This window comes from Scardinius erythrophthalmus, assembly GCF_964197995.2.
Source record: "Scardinius erythrophthalmus genome assembly, chromosome: 11".
Taxonomy (NCBI): domain Eukaryota; kingdom Metazoa; phylum Chordata; class Actinopteri; order Cypriniformes; family Leuciscidae; genus Scardinius; species Scardinius erythrophthalmus.
Window position 1 is genome coordinate 633,268 of NC_138231.1, and position 21,028 is coordinate 654,295.

The following is a 21,028-nucleotide window of genomic DNA, read 5'->3' on the forward strand; positions in this document are numbered from 1 at the left end:
TAAAACATTGTCAATGAACTTTAAATGCACTACTTCTTCAACTTTAACATAAATTACTTTGAAAATCTCAATGCTCAGTGTCGTCTCTGTTAGCTCTTCTGGTGTAAAAGAGACAAAATTCTGTGCTAAAAACATGCTAACATAGAAGGTTTATCTAATAAAGACTTAATTAGATCTCTAAAGATGTCATTTTAAAAATATAATTTTTCCACTAACTCTTCTTCATATTCTCTGAACAGGGTGGATGTGCTGAGGTTGGCCAACACATCTGAAAGCTAAAATGGGTAAAAATGCTTTATGATATGATGTCATTTAATTTGTCCAACTTTCATTTAAAGGAAAAGTCCAACATAACAGCGAGGACAATAAATTCAGGGACAAGCTAAAAACCTTGATTATAATTGGTCAAATAAATGTAATACACACTTAAAAAACACTGGGTTAAAAACAACCCAATTTTTTTTTACTATAGTACAAGCTTTTTTTTTTTCATACATGAATTAATGTTTACGGATTAACTTAAATCCTTTAAAATTAAAAAACAAATACTCCACACAACCACTGGTTTGCATGATAAAATACTTTATTTTCGTTCACTCCTTTCGTAATTCCTACAGTATAGCATATTTTATATAGTTTTGAATACACAAAATGAAAACATTTTTAAGTAACACAAAAACTACCCAAACACTGGGTTGTTACGCCTGACCCAGGAGCTGGGAAACACAAAAACTACACAAACACTGAAAAAATAACCCACAAAATTGAGAGAATTAGACATTAGAGAGAATCTTTACTGATATTCCCAAAAATGGGAAAAATCATGCAAGTGTTTATCGTGAAAATGGGAGACAGAGACATCTGAAAAATGCTGATATGTGGAGGTTCAAAATGCTGTAAAACCTTTCAAATTATAATTTTTAATCAACTTCAGTGCGCTTATAGAGTTCAAATGGTGTTATTTATGATAAAACTGATATTGTTCAACGTTGATCTGGAATGAATAAGTTATAAAGTTGTATGATCTTGACCAGAGCATGGTGATAATATTTCTCTGTACTTCTACTGTAAATCATAATACATTAATATGCATCTTTCACGGCCTATCTATCTATCATTATGTTTAATATCTTCATTAATACTAAGTTGTCATAACTAGTAACGGATATTTAGTGTAAGTCCGCTTTATTTCTCCAGCACTTTACAGATCGATTCCCAGCAGATTTACAGTAATAAACAGGAGAATAACAAATCAGATCAGATATGAGAGAAACTCAGATAGAGTTATTATTATTGTTATTATTATTATTACTCGTCTGATCGAGTCAGTGCAAATAAACGTTCATGCTGAAACTGTTATCATGGTAAATTATTCATAAAGGTGGTAATATTGCTGGATAATTATAATTTCAGTAACACTTTACAATAAGGTTCATCAGTTAATGTATTAACTAACATGAACTAATGAGCAAAACATTTATTACTGTATTTGTTAATCTTTGTTAATGTTAGTTTATAAAAATACAGCTGTTCATTTCACAGTGCAATACTAATGTTAGCAAGGTTTTAATAAAGTGTTAGTAAATGTTGAAATTAACATTAACAAAGATTAATAAATGTGGTATACATGCAGTTCATTATTAGTTCATTGTAATTAATGTATAGTTAACTAATGAACCTTATTGTAAAGTCTATAATTTCAATGAATTGAAGTCAAACATATGACAGAAAATGTTATAAACAAGCATGAATGTGGAAACAGTGAGATTGGCATCTGTGTATTATTGCACATAACTTTATTCAAATGTTGTAGTTTTGATGGAGTCAGAGATCTCTAATTACTAATTAATGCTGTTCTTTTGAGCTTTACATTGATCATGTGACACTGACGACTGGAGAACTGATGCTTTGATCACAGGAATAAATTACACTTTAATACATATTCACATAGACAACTGATATTATACTTTCTAATAATATTTCAAAATATTACTGTTTTTATTTCATTTTTTGATCAAATAAATGCAGCTTTGGTGAGCAGAAGAGACTCTCTTAAAAACATTACAGATCTCACCGATGTGTGTGTGTGTGTGAGATTGGCATGTGTGTGTTCAGTCGTAGTTGTGATGGAGTCAGAGATCTCTAATGACTGACGCAGAGAACTGCTTTCAGCTCATAACTCATAACTTTATTGCCCATCAAGAAGTCAGCGATGAAGACGAGAAGCTCCATGGAGAAATCAAGAGGAAAGACACCAAATCTCCAAGGGATCAATTACAGCGTTCCCAGATCTCCCAGATTTTCCTTAAGCTCCAATTAATCGGGGTGCAGTGACATCATCAGCAGGGATCCACCGGAGCGGAAGCCCGGGATAAAGCCGTCCGGAGCCGGAGCGCTGCTCAGTGATGGAGGATCTGCTGGCGCTGAGGATCGTGGTCTCCGTCGTCGGAGTGGTGGGGAACTCGGCCCTGATGGCGTCGCTCCTGCACAGCGCTCGCCTGAAGCCCTTCGAGGTCTTCCTCCTCGGCCTCTGCGTGTCCAACCTGGAGGAGATCGTGGTGGTGGACGTGTACGACGGCTTGCTCTCGCGCTCCTCCTTCCGGATGAGCTCCTGGTGAAGACTCGCTCTAACACACTCATCAACACACATCACAGCTGTACACTTTATCTGAACATGCTTTAAATAGCCTTTCAATGCATTTGTCATATGCTTCAATACTCTCTGAAAGCAATTTATGTCCAAGTAATGAAGGGAAACTTAAAATCACTGTAAAATTGAACTTAAATTACAACCTCAGGATATTTAATAATGTGTTTTGAAAGAATACTTTTTACAAAGATCATTCCCGCGCTCCTCCTTCAGGACGAGCTCCACTAATTCAGGTGTGTTAATGATTAGTTAACCTGAAGTCTGCTCTTTTGGAACAACAGGTATATTTTAGTTGTAATTAAATTGTAGTAAAGCTTCACTTTAAGTGTGTTCATGTGCTTTTGTGTGCTAAATTGCAACTTCAAGTATACTTTAAGTATATGCCTGTAGGGACTAATTACATGCTTGATTAGTGATATTAAAATGTACTTTATTGGTGTTACAAGTTCAAATTCATCACGAGTGTCTTCGAAACACAAGCAATATATCATAAGTGTATTATATTTGAGTAAAATCATATGCTCAATACCTTTGGCTTATTCCAAATACTACAAATTGCACATTTTGTCTTCAATAACAACTGCACATTAATAAACAAATATTACTTAGCTATACACTGCATACACTTTATTTACAAATGCTTTAATACTTTAATCCAAGTAATGAAGGGACTTCCAAGCTTGAGGAAGTAAACTTAAAAACCACTACAACTTCAGGATATTTAATAGTGCATTTTGAAACTTTCAAAGCATTTTTACAATTATCATTATCAGCATGCAAATAAATACACTTAAAGTATATTTTTAAGTAAAGTGCAAATAAATACACCATGTATATTAACACTATATATAAACACTCTATAAGAGGCTCATCTAACCAGTTTATTAAAGCCCGGGACAGTATGTCAGAGAACATGTTTTATTGTCTGATCTAGACTCAGTCATATTTCCGGCATTCATTTCCTGTAAAATGTTCTTTAATCATGCAGACTGTGCACTTTCATTGGTTGTTAAGCCACACTTTTATTTACCCTTTCTCTTTTTTTCCTGGCTATTATTTAAGACGATTTTGTCTTTTGTTTTTCTTTGTTTTAATATTGTCTTGAAACTCATAAATTAAGTATTAATAAATATATATATATTTATTTAAAGATAGTAAAAACGTTGTTAGTATATTTGCAATGTACTATTGAAAAGGGAATCTATTCCTGATTCAGTGAAGTGTTCTCTTGGGTCTCCAGGGCGTGCCGAGGACTGAAGTTCCTCACTATGTTCGGGGAGATCGGGAGCATCTTGTTCACGGTCCTCATTAGCGTGTACCGCTGGCAGAAACTGCACGTGCGCGTGAGCGTGATGATGGACGGCCCGGGTCCGGCCCGCGCGCTAGCCGTGTCCTGCGCCGCGCTCGCGCTACTCTTCGCTTCTCCTACGCTCCTTGTGAACCCGGACTGGAGTCACTCCAACGCCTCGGCTCGGGCCTGTCCGGTGGATTTCTTCCAGTGCACGTCATCCAGATGCCCGACTCGCAACCGAGTCTACAAGTACTCGTTCCTCCTGCTGTGTAATCTCCTCCCTCTGCTGATCGTCACGCTCTCCAGCGCCATGATCATCCGGTTCCTCATCCTGCACACTGGAAACACCAATCGGGAATTGAACGGTAAAAGACTGAAAAATGCTACAGTGAAAAACTTAAAATATTCTACAACTTCAGGATATTGAATAATGTAGCGTAGCGATCGGAGAGATGATAGACTCACTCAACAGTTTTAAAGCTCTTTCATTAGCGTGAGCTTCTGTGGCCGATGCTCTCGCCTCACACAGTCCAGCGGACCTCAGACCTCTCCTCTTCCCCCAACCCCGCATAGTTCTCGTTCTTCAGGAGAACAGCCCACGCCTTAAAGCCCCACACAACCAGAACACACAACACATGCATCTAGATCGCACCTGATGTTGAACATAAACAGTCTTTAGACTTGCTCCCCCTTCAGAAAGTTCCTCGACCTCGGGGCAACAGAGTAAGTCCCTGAAGCGTCCCTGACACGCTGAGGCCGCCGCTGCCCTTCCTGTGTAATGCGAGGTGTGCAGCTCAAGCACTGGTGTGGCTGTACGTGGGTCTGCCAGAGGACTGGGTCCTGGTCCGGGATAGGCACATCTGTGGAGGAGCTGTAGCGGCACTTCCTCTATAAGGTGCCAGTCTGTCTCGGTGCACGGCCACCCAGAGGCTGAGTCCTGCACAGCGGATCGGCTCGCCATAAGGATAAAGGGCGAGTGCGTATCCCAATCTCGCTGATGCTTGGCAGACACCATGGCCAGCTGTTCCGCCAGTGTCCTGTTAAACCTCTCAACGAGGCCATCACTTTGGGCATGCAAAGGAGTGGTCCTTGTTTTGTGAATCCCTAATTTTTCACACATCGGCGAGAAGAATTCCGGCCTTGATCACTGTGTACGGATTCAGCAACCCCGATCCAACTGAACATGCCATCCACCAACGCGTTCACCACTGTCTCGGCTTCTCGGTAAGGCAGTGCGTAAGCTTCTGGGCATTTAATGAAATAATCCATAGCCGTCAGCACAAACCTGTTACCCCATTCCGAACATGGAAAAGGACCCATTACATCCACCGACTCTCTCCCTTGGGCCTCCTACGGGGAACTGTGGCAGGGGAGCGAGGGACTGGCCAGGCGGTGCAACCATCACACCGCCGACAAAAATCCTCCACATTTCTCCTCACCCAGTGAAAACTCTTTCTGACACGTCTGAGTGTTTCAGAGCACCGTCCCGTGGGCAGCCCTGATAACCCCCCGCAGCGACCCGGGCACCACTGCCAGCGGCGGGGTCTTTCCACTCCCTCTCTAACTCCCCGTCTTGCAGACGCAGCTCTTTGAATTTTGTCCATCAGTTTTCCGTGGACAAAGAGAGAATGGCCACTTGCTCCCGCAGAGGTGCTGTGTTCGGACCCACTGGATCACTGGCTGCAGATCCGCATCTTCCTCTTGCAGCTCCCTTCAGTCCTCTACTCCCACTGTCCCCACCGTCAAACACGCCGGCGTATCACAGAAGCCCCACTGGCATCCGGGTCCTCCAGCTCTCTTTCCCTGGCTTCTCTTTTATCACAGTACCGACACCCGTCAGCAAAGCATGGCTGACGTGAAAGAGCGTCTGCATTTGAATGGCCTGACCCTGGACGGTGTACTACTCTCATATTATGTGCCTGAAGTTCCTCAATCCAGCGTGCCATCATTCTTTGAATGACATTAGCCACTGGAGAGCTGAATGATCAGTGCGTACAGTCAAAGGTAGCCCGCACAGGTAATACTTAAAGTGTCCCAAAAACGTTACCTCGCTCCTAAACAAATGACATTTCTCCTGGTGCAGCTTCAAGCCAGACTCGCTTATGCGAACCAGCACACGCCTCCAACGAGGTCTGAAATGATCTGGCATGGACCAGGATTTCATCCAGATGTCAACCCGATAACACCCTGTCCATTAACCTGGCAAAAGTGGCTGGTGCATTGCAGAGGCCAAAGCAGAGCACCCTGAACTGCCATCGGGAGCAAGTGGTGCCTGCCAATAACCAGTGCGCCGGTCCAGGGAAGTGAACCATGACGACCCGGTTACGAGGTCCAGAGACTCATCCACACGAGGGATGGGGTATGAGTCCTTCCTGGTGACCTCATTAAGGCGCCTATAGTCAACGCAAAACCTCCACTGCCCCCCCTTCCTAGGCACCATGACCACCGGTGCGGCCCACGCGCTCTCGGACGGCTCGGTTTGGGGGTTTTACTGTCACCGTAGCCGCGGCAGTGCGGGCGCAATGTTCATTCACGGCGGAAAGCAGCGCAGCTCCGTAGCGCCGCCATGTCTGATTACATCGGCAACCAGTGCGGTTCCGTGGGCGCCGCCATGTTTGTTTGTTGTACTCATGAGAGTTCGGCGGCACTCGGCTCCGGCTACGAAAGCGCTCCTAGTAGCCTTCCTCACACGAGCCTTGTGCGATGCCAGAGAGTCTTCCTCTGTTGCGAATTGATCGGAAGCCCGTGCCGAAGCGCCTAGAGCCTCGCCAAACCTCCGGCTCGCTTCTGGCTCTTTATCAATCTCTTCTTTAGTCTGCTTCCACATCGCAGGGACGATAACGAGAGCAATCTCGAATACTAACTGGACTCGAACAGTTCCCTTCTGACACCAGTGTAGCGATCGGAGAGATGATAGACTCACTCAACAGTTTTAAAGCTCTTTCATTAGCGTGAGCTTCTGTGGCCGATGCTCTCGCCTCACACAGTCCAGCGGACCTCAGACCTCTCCTCTTCCCCCAACCCCGCATAGTTCTCGTTCTTCAGGAGAACAGCCCACGCCTTAAAGCCCCACACAACCACAACACACGCACCTGATGTTGAACATAAACAGTCTTGCTACGGTATTTTGAAAGTATACTTTCAATGCATTTTTACAATTATAATTTCCGCGCTCCTCAGTCAGGTATACTTGCGGCCAGAATAATTCAGTATATTTCAAGTGTGTTAATGATGCACTGTAAAAAATTATCGTGATTTTAACGGTAAAAATGCTACAGCGAAAAACTATTAATTGGTTAAGAGAAAGTTTCCGTACTATATACGGTAAGTACTGTAACTGTGATAGATCTAACCGTACATTTAATGTAATTTTACAATAAAATACCGTTAAATTTTCAGTGTATTATTTACAGTGAAAAAACGTAAATTGACATTCCCACAATTCCCTTGTTTTTTACTGTAAATTTAAGTTAAGTCTGTACAACCTAAAATGTTGCTACCGTATTATTTGCGGTAGATTTCTGCCATCCACAGCTGCCAGTTTACCGTACATTTACCGCAGTTGTTTCTGCAGTGCCGAGGGCCGGGTTCCAGCGAAGCACGGCGGCCATCCTGACGGCCATGATGGTCTTCCAGCTGAACTGGAGTGTGTACCTGGTCCTGCACCTGGCCTGCGACCCCTACACACTCCCGTACTGGTCCGAGCTGGAGTTCCTCATCACCAGCTGCTACTCCGCCGTCAGCCCGTACGTGTACGGCATCGGCAACAGCCTGTTCAGCCGCCGGCGCTTCACCCGGTGACTGGGCTTTAGCGGAGGAATATGTGTTATATTGAACAATAAGGAGAAATAAAGCTGTTTACACACACACACACACACACACACATACAGAGGAACACTTTTCAACAAGATTCTGTTGGTCAGTTAACATGAACTACTAAAACATGTTCATTTCAACTTATACAGTGATGTTCCCTACAACTTCCATTAAACCAGGGGTGCCCAATCCTGCTCCTGCCGATCGACTGTCCTGCACAGTTCATCTCTAACCCTAATCACACTCACCTGAAGCAGCCAATCACGGTCTTCGGGATCGCTTGAAAACTAAAGGCAGGTGTGTTTGATTAGGGTTGGAGATGGCAGGAGCAGGATTGGGCACCCCTGCTTTAAACCCTCAAGTTTTACTGCTTTATTATGACCGCCGCTAGCGTAGCTAGCGAAAGCGGTCATATAGGGATTGTCAAAGTTTTTTTTTTTTTTTTTTCCCGTCACCTTACTGAATTTTTCGTCAACGATACCAGGGACACCGAAACACCGGGGAACATGAAATTTGGTGGGCATGTAGCCCCACTAGACTTCTAAGGAAAAATTTCGTTTGGTCCCCGGGGGCCACTCCCCCCCCGCGCTGGGCCCCCCCAAACCCCAAAAAATGCAGTTTTTCCTAAATAACTACCTGAACCGTGGCACCGAGGATGAAGAAATTTTTATGGTATGTTGGTCTACTAGACTTTTACGGAAAAATTTCGTTTGGTCCCCGGGGGCCACTTCCCCCCCCCCGCGCTGGGGCCCCCTTAAATTTTTCGTCAACGATACCAGGGACACCGAAACACCGGGGAACATGAAATTTGGTGGGCATGTAGCCCCACTAGACTTCTAAGGAAAAATTTCGTTTGGTCCCCGGGGGCCACTCCCCCCCAGCGCTGGGCCCCCCCAAACCCCAAAAAATGCAGTTTTTCCTAAATAACTACCTGAACCGTGGCACCGAGGATGAAGAAATTTTTATGGTATGTTGGTCTACTAGACTTTTACGGAAAAATTTCGTTTGGTCCCCGGGGGCCACTCCCCCCCCCCGCGCTGGGGCCCCCTTAAATTTTTCGTCAACGATACCAGGGACACCGAAACACCAGGGAACATGAAATTTGGTGGGCATGTAGCCCCACTAGACTTCTAAGGAAAAATTTCGTTTGGTCCCCGGGGGCCACTCCCCCCCAGCGCTGGGCCCCCCCAAACCCCAAAAAATGCAGTTTTTCCTAAATAACTACCTGAACCGTGGCACCGAGGATGAAGAAATTTTTATGGTATGTTGGTCTACTAGACTTTTACGGAAAAATTTCGTTTGGTCTCCGGGGGCCACTTCCCCCCCCCCGCGCTGGGGCCCCCTTAAATTTTTCGTCAACGATACCAGGGACACCGAAACACCAGGGAACATGAAATTTGGTGGGCATGTAGCCCCACTAGACTTCTAAGGAAAAATTTCGTTTGGTCCCCGGGGGCCACTCCCCCCCAGCGCTGGGCCCCCCCAAACCCCAAAAAATGCAGTTTTTCCTAAATAACTACCTGAACCGTGGCACCGAGGATGAAGAAATTTTTATGGTATGTTGGTCTACTAGACTTTTACGGAAAAATTTCGTTTGGTCCCCGGAGGCCACTTCCCCCCCCGCGCTGGGTCCCCCGTAAATTTTTCGTCAACGATACCAGGGACACCGAAACACCGGGGAACATGAAATTTGGTGGGCATGTAGCCCCACTAGACTTCTACGGAAAAATTTCGTTTGGTCCCCGGGGGCCACTCCCCCCTCCGCGCTGGGCCCCCCTTAACCCAAAAAAAATGCAGTTTTTCCTAAATAACTACCTGAACCGTGGCACCGAGGATGAAGAAATTTTTATGGTATGTTGGTCTACTAGACTTTTACGGAAAAATTTCGTTTGGTCCCCGGAGGCCACTTCCCCCCCCGTGCTGGGGCCCCCGTAAATTTTTCGTCAACGATACCAGGGACACCGAAACACCGGGGAACATGAAATTTGGTGGGCATGTAGCCCCACTAGACTTCTACGGAAAAATTTCGTTTGGTCCCCGGGGGCCACTCCCCCCCCGCGCTGGGCCCCCCTTAACCCAAAAAAAATGCAGTTTTTCCTAAATAACTACCTGAACCGTGGCACCGAGGATGAAGAAATTTTTATGGTATGTTGGTCTACTAGACTTTTACGGAAAAATTTCGTTTGGTCCCCGGGGGCCACTCCCCCCCCCCGCGCTGGGGCCCCCGTAAATTTTTCGTCAACGATACCAGGGACACCGAAGCACCGGGGAACATGAAATTTGGTGGGCATGTAGCCCCACTAGACTTCTAAGGAAAAATTTCGTTTGGTCCCCGGGGGCCACTCCCCCCCCGCGCTGGGCCCCCCTTAACCCAAAAAAAAAGCAGTTTTTCCTAAATAACTACCTGAACCGTGGCACCGAGGATGAAGAAATTTTTATGGTATGTTTGTCTACTAGACTTTTACGGAAAAATTTCGTTTGGTCCCCGGGGGCCACTCCCCCCCCCCCGCGCTGGGGCCCCCGTAAATTTTTCGTCAACGATACCAGGGACACCGAAGCACCGGGGAATATGAAATTTGGTGGGCATGTAGCCCCACTACACTTCTACGGAAAAATTTCGTTTGGTCCCCGGGGGCCACTCCCCCCCCGCGCCCCCCAAACCCCAAAAAATGCAGTTTTTCCTAAATAACTACCTGAACCGTGGCACCGAGGATGAAGAAATTTTTATGGTATGTTGGTCTACTAGACTTTTATGGAAAAATTTCGTTTGGTCCCCGGGGGCCACTTCCCCCCCCCCTGCGCTGGGGCCCCCGTAAATTTTTCGTCAACGATACCAGGGACACCGAAACACCGGGGAACATGAAATTTGGTGAGCATGTAGCCCCACTAGACTTCTACGGAAAAATTTCGTTTGGTCCCCGGGGGCCACTCCCCCCCCCCCCCGCGCTGGGCCCCCCCAAACCCAAAAAAATGCATTTGTTATTGCTTTGTAATTTGTAATTGTAAACATTTGTAATTGTTATGGTATGTTGCTCTTAAGGGCCCACATCAACCTAGCCCATAATCACTCATTTGTGATTTGCGCCCCTCCCATAAAAAATGAAAATGCAATATTATTCTGCTTTAATCGCCCCTATCTTCAGTGGAGATGTTCAGAACTGCACCTTATTTCATGTGTATGATTACCTTGACATCCTCTGGGGGTATCCTCCTGGGGGTATAGTTTTGTAGAATTTCATCCATGGGGGGGTATAAAATAAATTCATTTATGTGCACATTTAGTGACTGTACACTCATCGGCCTGTAGATGGTGCTGTTGAGCGAAGGGTTGCTGGTTTAGGATGATACTGTCACACACACACATGCAGGAATACAAACAAACGCAAGCATGCACACACACTGACATCCACACGCACAGACACACACCCATACACACACATACAAATCCACATGCACAGACACACACACACAAACACACACGCGCACACATGTACGCACACATACATACACGCACAGACACACACACACACACACACACAGACACACACATACACACACACACACACACACACACACAGACATGCACATACTATTACTTTTTTTAGGTATATACATAAACACGCAATACAGCCAAATTACTCCACGTCATTTATTTTTGTGGAAAGCCAGTGCAGGCCTGAGCGGCGGTCATATTTTGTACCGCGATGCGGTACATCTAGTTTACTAGAGCTTTAGTATTTTTTCATTTCATGTTTTCTTCTAGAAACAAACTTTACTGCATTATTCTCCTGTTATCTCTGTAAAGCTGCTGTGAAACACTGTGTTGTAAAAAGCGCTGTATAAATAAAGCTGACTTGACTATAAAAATATGTGATTTTTGTGTTTTTTTTTAGCATTGTGACGGTTTTATACGGAACAATAAGGAGAAATAAAGCTGTGTGTGTGTGTGTGTGTGTGTGTGTGTGTGTGTGTGTGTGTGTGTGTTTAGGTGTTGCAGAAGCTCCAGCATTTCCTATAATGACAGTGCGTTCAGGAAATGAGGATCTTCTGCGTGTGTGTGTGTGTGTGTGTGTGCGCGTGCGTGCGTGCGTGCGTGCGTGCGTGAGTGTGTGTGTGTGTGTGTGTGTGTGTGTGTGTGTGTGTGTGTGTGAGATGGAAGACGAGGGTCAAAAACTGCTTATGTTTTCCTTACTGATGAAATTATATGATCAATACAGAATATTGACTGGAATCTCATTTATTTGTTTAATTTGTTTGTGTCTAAAGATGGAGTTTCCAAGGTTCCTCTCAGCAACCCTCGCTGTATAATCTGCTATATGATCAGTGACTCGAGAGACTCTGGGCTGATCAGTAAATGTTTCGCTTCTAAATACTGAGTTGTTTGACTGTGTCTTTACTTTCTATTCTGGCTTTGGGTGCATTATTGTTGGCCTTACGCAAACATGTGTTTAGCAAGTGGTTTTCTCTCTGATCAGAACTGAAAGTGTGTGTGTGTGTGTGTGTGTGTGTGTGTGTGTGTGTGTGTGTGTGTGTGTGTGTGTGTGTGTGTGTGTGTGTGTGTGTGTGTGTGTGTGTGTGTTTGAGTTGCACTCATATCTGGAGTTGTGAATGACTGAAGCGTGACCTTATAAACCCAAACGCAGTCTGGAAGAGTCGCTTTATGACTGGAGTTATGCATTATTATGTCAAGTCATAATCCATGTTGTTAATGGTGTTTACAGAAGCACATTCTCCTCTGTAAAGATATAATGCAGTGATATTCACATATTAATAAGACAGTCAGAGTGTGTTTTAAGTGTGTCTTCAGTGTTCAAAGACAGTTTAGAGGTTTAGAATAATTCAGATTAAGATGATTGACATCTCTTCTGCTCAACAAGACCGCATTTATTGAAGACAGTGAAATATTAGCACAATTTAAAATATATGTTTCAAACCTGATGCACTATCATTAAAAAAAACTTATACTTTTATTTATTAAGGACACATTAAATTTATCAGAAGTGACAGTAAAGACATTCATAATGTTACAAAAGACTCTATTTAAAATAAAAGCTGTTTAAAAAATAAAAACTTTCTGTTCATCTAAGAATCCTGAAAAATAAAATACATCACAGTTTCCACAGAAATATGAAACTGTTTTCAACACTGATAATAAAAATCATAAATGTTTCTTGAGAATCAGATCATCATATTAGAGTGATTTCTGAAGGATCATGTGACGCTGAAGACTGGAGTAATGATGCTGAACATTCAGCTTTGATCACAGGAATAAATTACACTTTACTGTATATTCACATAGACAACAGATGATTTACATTAGAATAATATTTCACTATTTTACTGTTTTTTGATCATATAAACGCAGCTTTGGTGAGCAGAAGAGACTCTTTCAGAAACAGCAAACAATCTTAATTATTCCATTATAGTTTGAAGCCCAAAAGTGTGCGCGAGTTTTAATTATTGACACCTAGACACTGTAAAAGATGAATATTATAATGACGTTGAGTGTTGTTCACTGATTGGCTGAGGGGGCCGCGCGCATCAGCATGCGAGCGTGTGATTGGTCCTCTGGAAGTTGAGCGCAGAAGCAGGAAGAGAAACAGCCGTGGACGAGCAGCGCGGATCCTCGACGCTCGTGTGTGTTTTACTGGTGAGTGTTTGTGCAGATCCGCAGAAATAAACACGCGCCGCGTCTCATGCGTTCACCCGCGCCGACGCCTCGACCAACGCGCGCGGATCGAGGGCGCTTTAATAGCGTCGTGATGGCGCGAGCTATAAGTTGATCTCGTGCAGCGCGTGCTCGCGTTTTAATGTCACCTGATGTTGTTGTTGTTGCTGTTGTGCAAGGGCGTTATTTCTGCTGTATGATGACGTCAGGCCAGCGCGCACATCAGCATCGCAACAAACACGACGACGTCACAAACTAACAAATGTGACGTCACGATCCGTAACAATTTACGTTGCGTTATCGAACTTCTAGATCCGCGCGCGCGCACACGTGCGTAACGCATCAGCTGCTCCACATTAACATACTTTAATATTCACACAAGTAACATGAAGGTGAACTGTAGTGCACTACTTTACTCTGGTCAGTGGGTCACTGTTGAACTGTTTCTAGTTCAGTGGCAGTGGCTGGAGATCTGGCGGAGCTGAAGGGTTGAGGGTTCGAGCCCTGCAAGACTCAGACCTAATACTGTTATTTCACGTATCATTTATTAATCTTCTATCAGTGTTTACTCTCCTTAATGCTGTTATGCTGCACAGTATGTTGTTTTGAACAATGTCTCCGGTGCTCAGTATTTCAGACAACAAAAGTGCCTTGATGCTGTCAAACTTCAGAAATAATCAGTCATCACGGAATCTGGATTATGATCTGTGTGATGAACGGAGAGATTTAATCATCACGGATAATCCTCTCTGCCGAAGCTCTGAGCTCTTACTCACTCTAGTTACATTTATGAAATATTATTATTACTTTTAGCATCATTACTCCAGTCTTCAGTGTCACATGATCCTTCAGAAATCACTCTAATATGAGGATCTGATGCTCAAGAAACATTTATGATTACTGAACTCACTCAGAGACACACAGAAGAACATGGAGACTGGAGGAAAGTCGTTATGTTTGTTTGTTTTGCGCACTAACAGTATTCTCGTCGCCGCTGGACTATTCTAACGATTCTTTACTAACTTTTCTTGGCTGGCAGAAGCCTACGGAGGAGCGAGACCGCTCTCTGATCTCAGATCTGTTCTGAAGACGAGCGACAGTCTGGCGGGAACAACATGAGGGAGAGTCATTACTGACAGAACTCTGGGTGAACTAACCCTTCACGAGAGTTTAGCCCTTCGCCATCCAGGGCTTCTGGTCGGTGGTCATCCTGACGTCACGTGTCTTACGGGATCTTACGGGATGTGTGTGAACGCACTCACAGATTCCGGACCAGTGAACCAAAAATCAAACAATCCCGGGACACATTATCCGTGTGTTTTCCGGAATCTCTGTGTGAAAGGGGCTTGTTTATGTTTATATTGCGCCTTTCCCAAGCTCAAGGACGCTTCACAATAACAGAAAAGAACAAACAATCAGTTCATGCATAAATGGACAAAAGACATTTGCCCAGTCCAAGAAGGAGCGATTACAGTTGCATATCGCATTAACAAAACTATAACAGAAACAAAAACAACACTATTTACAGTCGGCAGAGGAGGCGGGCGGCGGAAGCAACGGAATGTAAATAAAAACAAAAAAACCCTTGATGTGTTCTCCTAGTCCTGAACCTCAAAGATGTCCCAGTTTGTCAGACGCTCCTTCAGGCCATACTTTAACAGGTTTAATAATGGGTTTGGGTGGGGGGGGGGGTGTAAGCTGAAATCAGGAGTACGGATAATAATATGGACCTGAACCCGTTCTTGATGTTGGAGTAAACTGTATCTGATGTATTTGTCCTGCTTGTAGCTCATCTAGTCTCTTTCGGGAGAGCAGCCTTTAGCTCTGACTGATTAAACTCACCTGCTATAATATGGACTGCTTCAGGCTAATTGCTTCGTATTAAATGTATAGCACTAAGCGAGTAGCCTAGGGCTGTGCTAGGATTAGCATAAGCATTTCACCAGCAGAGACTCCAGCTCTGGAGAGCAATGACTCCCTATATCTTGTGTATTTGTGCACCAGTTGTTATGGCCGTAAATGTGAAAAGTGAAAATGATTTGACTTGTCTAACTTTAGTTAGTGTGTAATGTTGCTGTTTGAGCATAAACAACATCTGCAAAGTTCCGACGCTGAAAGTTCAGAGCAAAGGGAGATATTTGCTTTTACAGAAATCGCTTTTTAAGGACTACAACAAACGGCTGGTAGAGACTACACCACATTCCTCCCGGGTCAGTGACATCACCAACCCTAGAATTTACATAAACCCCGCCTCCGGAACACGATTTATAGATTATCAGGACAGAATATGCTAATCAATGACTAGAAGATAACTCCACATCAGCTTCATAACTTCATCAACTAACCGTTCAGAAATGTCCTGTTGCTTCTACATGTTGTCTCTTCTTCTCGAGTCTCTCCATCATTGTCTGACTCCGGTTTGAACATAAAAGGCTGAACGTTTTTGAAATGTTCAGTGTGCCTGTGTGTGTATGTGTGAGGTAATAAAGCTGCTAACACACACACACACACACACACACACACACACACACACACACACACACAAGCTCTTGAAGCTCCGCCCCCTGTGCCGGGAGCAGCAGCTCATTTGCATTTAAAGGTACAGACACAGAAAGGTGTGTTTTTGCTCACCCTCAAAACGTGACAACTATAACATGCTATATACAAATATCTGTGGGGTATTTAGAGCTAAAACTTCACACACACACTCTGGGGACATCAGAGACTTATTTACATCTTGTGTCAAACAAGTCAAACATGTAGCCTAAACAAAAACAAACAGCACCAAAAGTGAGAGCGTGAAGCCGATGTGCCTATGCGTGCCGCCATCTTGGATTCCATCTTGCTGTGTGTTATATATAAAAAATTACACTTTACTATATATTCACATAGAAAACAGCTGTTTTACATTCTAATAATATTTCACTGTTTTACTGTATTTTTATCAGATAATTGCAGCCTTAATGAGCAAATGTCTTTGCAAATGTCTTCCTAATCGAGCAGTCACATAAACCTGGCATTGCATTCTAAGAGTATTGTCTTTGTGACGAATCGCTTGTTTCTCTATTGTAAGTCGCTTTAGATCAAAGTGTAAGATAAATGCAAAAATGCAAGTTTTGTTCACATCTTGTATTTGGTGTTTCTTCGTGCTAAAAGCAGTTATTCCTCTCTTGTTTATCAATATTGTCATATTAATTTCAGATCCCTTTTATTCCCCGTAGGTCTTCTCCGAAAGCATGTTATGACCCACGCTCGGAAAAAAGGCTCCCTCGGCCAGTGTCGTGGCGAGGGGCGGGACCACGTGGAGGGCGGGTCACATGGTGAAACTGTGGGCGGAGCATGGCCTGCGCGATCAATGGCGAAGAAAGTCAAGGCCAGGAATCGCGAGCAGCATAAAAGTCAAAAACGTTCACTGAAAATGGATGAAACTAAGAAGCACGTGAGCAAGAGAGGAAAGGCTAAGACTGTGAGCGAGCGCAAGCGTAAGCTGTACCCGCTACGAGGAAGAGCCGCGGCTTCAGACGGCGAGGCGTTGAGCTGCCATGTTTTGCTCACGCGTTTGGACGGACAGGAGGAACTGATCCCAGAAGTGGATCCCAAAAAAGAGAAGTCATTGCAGGATAAACCTTCAGCTCCCGAGCCACGTAAACGTCGACTAGCGTCTCTAAACGCAGAGGCGGTTAACAGTCTGCTGCTCGAGAAAACCGACACCAAACTAGCGAAGAAACACGGCGATGGTGCCTCAACTACTAAGACCTGCTCGAAAAGAACCTCGAAGGCAGAGACGTGCCAAAAGAAGAGGAAGAAAGACGAGTCTGACGCGAGTCTCTACGCTCCGGCTCCCAGACGGCTAGCCGGACTCAATGCCGCCGCACTAATGAAGCTAACTAGCTCAACTACAGGAAGGATCAAACCGGACCGCTGCAAACCCAAAGCACAGACGCCGTCCAAGAAGATCAGCCGCGATCCCGATGGAGCTTGTGAAGTGTGTAAAAGCCGGAGCTACGAGTCAGAACTGAGTCACGCGGCGGCTAAACCGGGCTTCCAGTCGCAGAGCATTCTGGGATACCCGGTGACGGTGGTGAAGGAGGAGCCGGTGGAGGCGGAGCTAAGTGCGTTCTGCTGCTGTCCGCCGGACTGCCACCGGCTAGCGCTGTTCCTCGCGCAGGAGCCGGACGAGTCGCGGATCAAACACCTGGTTCCGGCGCATCCGGCGCTAACGCTCAGCGCGCATCCGTGTGTGTGCGCGGATCCATGCTACGCCGGGTACCTCGTGCACATCGCTCACCCCGGGCCGGGTTTGAGCGCACCGGCGCTGCTAGCCTCCTCAGGGATCGCTCATCCCTTCTGTGGGTCCGTCGGGTCGGGATGCTACCGCTGTGGAGTCGGACGATACGCCTTCGCTAGCCGGACCTGCTCCTTCCCCACCAGCTGCTCACACTGCAGACATCCCATCAAAACAGGTCAGAGATCATGATGACGATTGATGAATATCATCAATAATAGGGGTGTAATTGTCACGATACGTTACATATCACGATACTGAACTCAAGATATGATACATATCACGATACTGAACTCACGATTCGATACATATCATGATACTGAACTCACGATACGATACATATTACGACACTGAACTCACGATTCGATACATATCACGACACTGAACTCACGATTCGATACATATCACCATACTGAACTCACAATACGATACATATCACGACACTGAACTCACGATACGATACATATCACGACACTGAACTCACGATACGATACATATCACGACACCGAACTCACGATACGATACATATCACGACACCGAACTCACGATTCGATACATATCACGACACCTAACTCACGATTCGATACATATCACGACACCTAACTCACGATTCGATACATATCACGACACCGAACTCACGATTCGATACATATCACGACACCTAACTCACGATTCGATACATATCACGACACCGAACTCACGATTCGATACATATCACGACACCGAACTCACGATTCGATACATATCCTGACACTGAACTCACGATTCGATACATATCACGACACTGAACTCACGATTCGATACATATCACGACACTGAACTCACGATTCGATACATATCCTGACACTGAACTCACGATACGATACATATCACGACACTGAACTCACGATACGATGCATATCACGACACGATACATATCACGACACTGAACTCACGATTCGATACATATCACGACACTGAACTCACGATACGATACATATCACGACACGATACATATCACGACACTGAACTCACGATTCGATACATATCACGACACTGAACTCACGATACGATACATATCACGACACTGAACTCACGATACGATACATATCACGACACGATACATATCACGACACTGAACTTACGATTCGATACATATCACGACACCGAACTCACGATTCGATACATATCACGACACTGAACTTACGATTCGATACATATCACGACACTGAACTCACGATTCGATACATATCACGACACCGAAATCACGATTCGATACATATCACGACACCGAACTCACGATTCGATACATATCACGACACTGAACTCACGATTCGATACATATCACGACACTGAACTCACGATTCGATACATATCCTGACACTGAACTCACGATTCGATACATATCACGACACCTAACTCACGATTCGATACATATCACGACACCGTACTCACGATTCGATACATATCACGACACCGTACTCACGATTCGATACATATCACGACACCGAACTCACGATTCGATACATATCCTGACACCGAACTCACGATTCGATACATATCACGACACCTAACTCACGATTCGATACATATCACGACACCTAACTCACGATTCGATACATATCACGACACCGTACTCACGATTCGATACATATCACGACACCGTACTCACGATTCGATACATATCACGACACCGAACTCACGATTCGATACATATCACGACACTGAACTTGTGATTCGATACATATCACGACACTGAACTCACGATACGATACATATCCTGACACTGAACTCACGATTCGATACATATCCTGACACTGAACTCACGATTCGATACATATCCTGACACTGAACTCACGATTCGATACATATCACGACACCTAACTCACGATTCGATACATATCACGACACCTAACTCACGATTCGATACATATCACGACACCGTACTCACGATTCGATACATATCACGACACCGTACTCACGATTCGATACATATCACGACACCGAACTCACGATTCGATACATATCACGACACTGAACTTGTGATTCGATACATATCACGACACTGAACTCACGATTCGATACATATCACGACACCTAACTCATGATTCGATACATATCACGACACCGTACTCACGATTCGATACATATCAAGACACCGAACTCATGATTCGATACATTTCACGACACCAAACTCACGATCTGATACATATCACGACACCGAACTCACGATTCGATACATATCCTGACACTGAACTCACGATTCGATACATATCACGACACTGAACTCACGATTCGATACATATCCTGACACTGAACTCACGATTCGATACATATCACGACACTGAACTCACGATTCGATACATATCCTGACACTGAACTCACGATTCGATACATATCACGACACTGAACTCACGATTCGATACATATCCTGACACTGAACTCACGATTCGATACATATCACGACACTGAACTCACGATTCGATACATATCACGACACTGAACTCACGATTCAATACATATCACGACACTGAACTCACGATTCAATACATATCACGACACTGAACTCACGATTCGATACATATCACGACACCGAACTCACGATTCAATACATATCACGACACCGAACTCACGATTCGATACATATCCTGACACTGAACTCACGATTCGATACATATCACGACACTGAACTCACGATTCGATACATATCCTGACACTGAACTCACGATTCGATACATATCACGACACTGAACTCACGATTCGATACATATCCTGACACTGAACTCACGATTCAATACATATCACGACACCTAACTCACAATTCGATACATATCACGACACTGAACTCACGATTCGATACATATCACGACACGATACATATCACGACACTGAACTTACGATTCGATACATATCATGACACTGAACTCACGATTCGATACATATCACGATACTGAACTCACGATTCGATACATATCACGACACTGAACTCACGATTCGATACCACGACACTGAACTCACGATTCGATACATATCCTGACACTGAACTCACGATTCGATACATATCACGACACTGAACTCACGATTCGATACATATCACGACACTGAACTCACGATACGATACATATCACGACACGATACATATCACGACACTGAACTCACGATTCGATACATATCCTGACACTGAACTCACGATTCGATACATATCACGACACCTAACTCACGATTCGATACATATCACGACACTGAACTCACGATTCGATACATATCATGACACTGAACTCACGATTCGATACATATCACGATACTGAACTCACGATTCGATACATATCACGACACTGA

General features: G+C 44.4%; 1 protein-coding gene across 3 annotated transcripts in view; it reads left to right on the forward strand.

Moving 5' to 3' along the window:
* Positions 1 to 13,280: 13,280 nt before the first annotated feature.
* Positions 13,281 to 21,028, forward strand: part of LOC308698841 (bromo adjacent homology domain-containing 1 protein) — a 17,287-nt gene continuing 9,539 nt past the window's right edge. For 2 of the 3 annotated variants that reach the window (XM_081379233.1, XM_081379235.1), the window contains exons 1-2: positions 13,281 to 13,407; positions 16,647 to 17,888. In XM_081379233.1, the coding sequence (XP_081235359.1) occupies positions 16,667 to 17,888 (1,222 nt within the window). In that variant the 5' untranslated portion in view covers positions 13,281 to 13,407; positions 16,647 to 16,666. The remainder of the gene's footprint in view (positions 13,408 to 16,646; positions 17,889 to 21,028) is intronic. The other variant, XM_081379234.1, reaches the window with a different exon arrangement.